This window comes from Pimephales promelas, chromosome 21 (genome assembly GCF_988280905.1).
Source record: "Pimephales promelas chromosome 21, fPimPro1.hap1.1, whole genome shotgun sequence".
Lineage (NCBI taxonomy): Eukaryota > Metazoa > Chordata > Actinopteri > Cypriniformes > Leuciscidae > Pimephales > Pimephales promelas.
Window position 1 is genome coordinate 12,104,902 of NC_142789.1, and position 2,243 is coordinate 12,107,144.

Consider the following 2,243-nt stretch of genomic DNA (forward strand, 5'->3'; position numbering starts at 1 on the left):
ATTTTGATTACAACTGTATATTTGTTTTTTTGAATGTGTGTCCTCAATAATATTAAAATAATTGTAAAAATCCATGTCATTACTACACGCACATGGCATACAGGAAAAAGATTGTTGCTTGAATTATGAATTTGTTAATGATTAATTTGGCCTTCTTTATTCATTTGTTCCCTTTTTTAAATTTAGTTAAATCTTGGCTATACGTTTTAACAAGGGCATTAATTAGCCCTTCTCTTGAACGAGAAATACACACATTTAACATTTCCAACATGGGAAAATCTTTACTGGCCTTCATGGCTACATATGCCAAATATCTGGTGTTCTTTATTGTTGAATCTTTTGGTAAAGTTACCAGATTGTTAATGTTTAACCTGACTTTGTCACATTGTTTGCTTTTGTGTAAACCGTGCACTTTGGCACTGTCCTTTTTCACCCATTTCAAAACAACTGGTCTCATTTCCACTGCACAAGTATTCATGTTTTGACCAACTAAGAAGACAAGGAATAAAACATTTTAAACATGGGAAATCACCCCTGCACTCCTACTCCAGCAACTATAGACAGTATTTACAGGGTTGCCCAGGACAGCGGGATCCTCCCAGACGTCACTCTTGATGGGACGGTGGCAAATCTACTGTCCCTCAATTCCAGCATTGCGCTCAACCTGCAGTATGCAACCATCCAGCAGAGCCTGGCCACAGACCAACTGGAAGCTTTACACACCAACCTGACCTCTATTTTCGGAAAGAATACTAATGTATCTTACGGAGGTGTCGGAGTTGTGGCGCTTGCTTTATCTTTCATGCTTGAAGCTCTTGTGTCCAGTATTGTTGGTAAGATGGATGGTGTGACGACAGACCCATTTAAAAAGGCTTTCGGATCAGGTAACTCTTCGGAAATCGCCAGCATTGCGAGTGCATACCTCAAACTGGTGTCTAAGACGGCCAATAACTTTGAGGAAATGGGAGAAATAACTGAACTCTATGACCAAAATCTGAAATACGCTCTAATCGAGCTCTACGAGAGCATGACTTTAGATCAGCAGGTGAACACGTATAATATTAAGCAGTGGATCAATGGAGCAGCGATCCACCTGCACATGAGGATTCATGGGATTCGTTTGGCTTCTGTCCCTAAAGGTACAGCAGAATCGCTGCGTTTGTCGTACCGAACAGGTTTGGCGAGGTTAATCCAGCTCTACACTGCTTATTTGAGGCGGTACGTAAGAGAGCGGTCCACCACGCAAGGTCCTCCGGTACAGGCGGGATTCTTAATCATTGAACCTGGTAAGAAGGTTAGACACCGTGTGATCCACAACAGCTGCCAATCTCAAGCTATTGCCGCTACTGTAGTGGCCCGAATTTTATCTGCACAGAATTTTGGGAAGATAGAAAGGTTTTTTGATGAAGCTGGTCAAATCTTAGACCACTTGCTTCAACAGAGAGACACTTTTGAACCCTGCAGACAAGAGCAGATTAAATCTTAACTGGATGTGGATTTCCTTCTAAAGTGACTTTTGAGCTATTTTTCCAAAAATACTTTGTTGTTTAAACACACTGCATTGTTAAACTGCGCCACATGCTATTTTTGTTGAGTTTGATACCATTGCCATGATATGCTAACTACGGTAAGTGCTGGATGTATTAGCATTACTTAATGAAACAGCTTACCAGATAATGAATACATAAGCTGATAGCAGTATCTTACTGTTGAGGTAATATAATTATTGAAGTGCTAGTATCCCGTTCAGTTATGCTAACATAGATTATGCACATCAATTGTAAAACAGCACATTAAAGTATATCTTTCAAGTCATGAGGCTCTCTTTCCTTAATTCTTGACTGTGTGAATACTGTATTGAAAACGGTCAAGAACATTTACAGTATACTACAGTGACTCATACCAAAGTCCTTTTAGGCAAGTCATGCCACTCGGTCCCCATCTTGGCAATGCCTCCGGGCAGATTTCGTACTAACAAGACCAGGCTCCTATCTAAATGAATGGACAGAGACTCAGAACTGCACTTTCACTGGTCACTGAGACATAAAACTGCTTGTATACTGCTTGTATAAAAAAAAAAGGTACAAAAGATGTCACTGGGGCTGTACCTTTTCAAAAGGTACACTTTTGTGCCCAAAGGCTGCATATTGGTACCTTAGTGCAGCCTTTCTCAAACTTTTTTCAGTCAGGGCACCTTTCAAAAGTGCATAAAATCTCAAGGCACCCCAGTGTAAAATATAATT

The 2,243-nt window shown here is 40.3% G+C and overlaps 1 protein-coding gene across 1 annotated transcript; it reads left to right on the forward strand.

The window, feature by feature from the left end:
• The first annotated feature begins 421 nt into the window (after positions 1 to 421).
• LOC148970421 (uncharacterized) lies at positions 422 to 1,815 on the forward strand. Its single transcript, XM_089125187.1, has one exon. The coding sequence runs from the start codon at positions 521 to 523 to the stop codon at positions 1,484 to 1,486; it is 966 nt and encodes a 321-aa protein (XP_088981313.1). The 5' UTR covers positions 422 to 520; the 3' UTR covers positions 1,487 to 1,815.
• Positions 1,816 to 2,243: the final 428 nt, after the last annotated feature.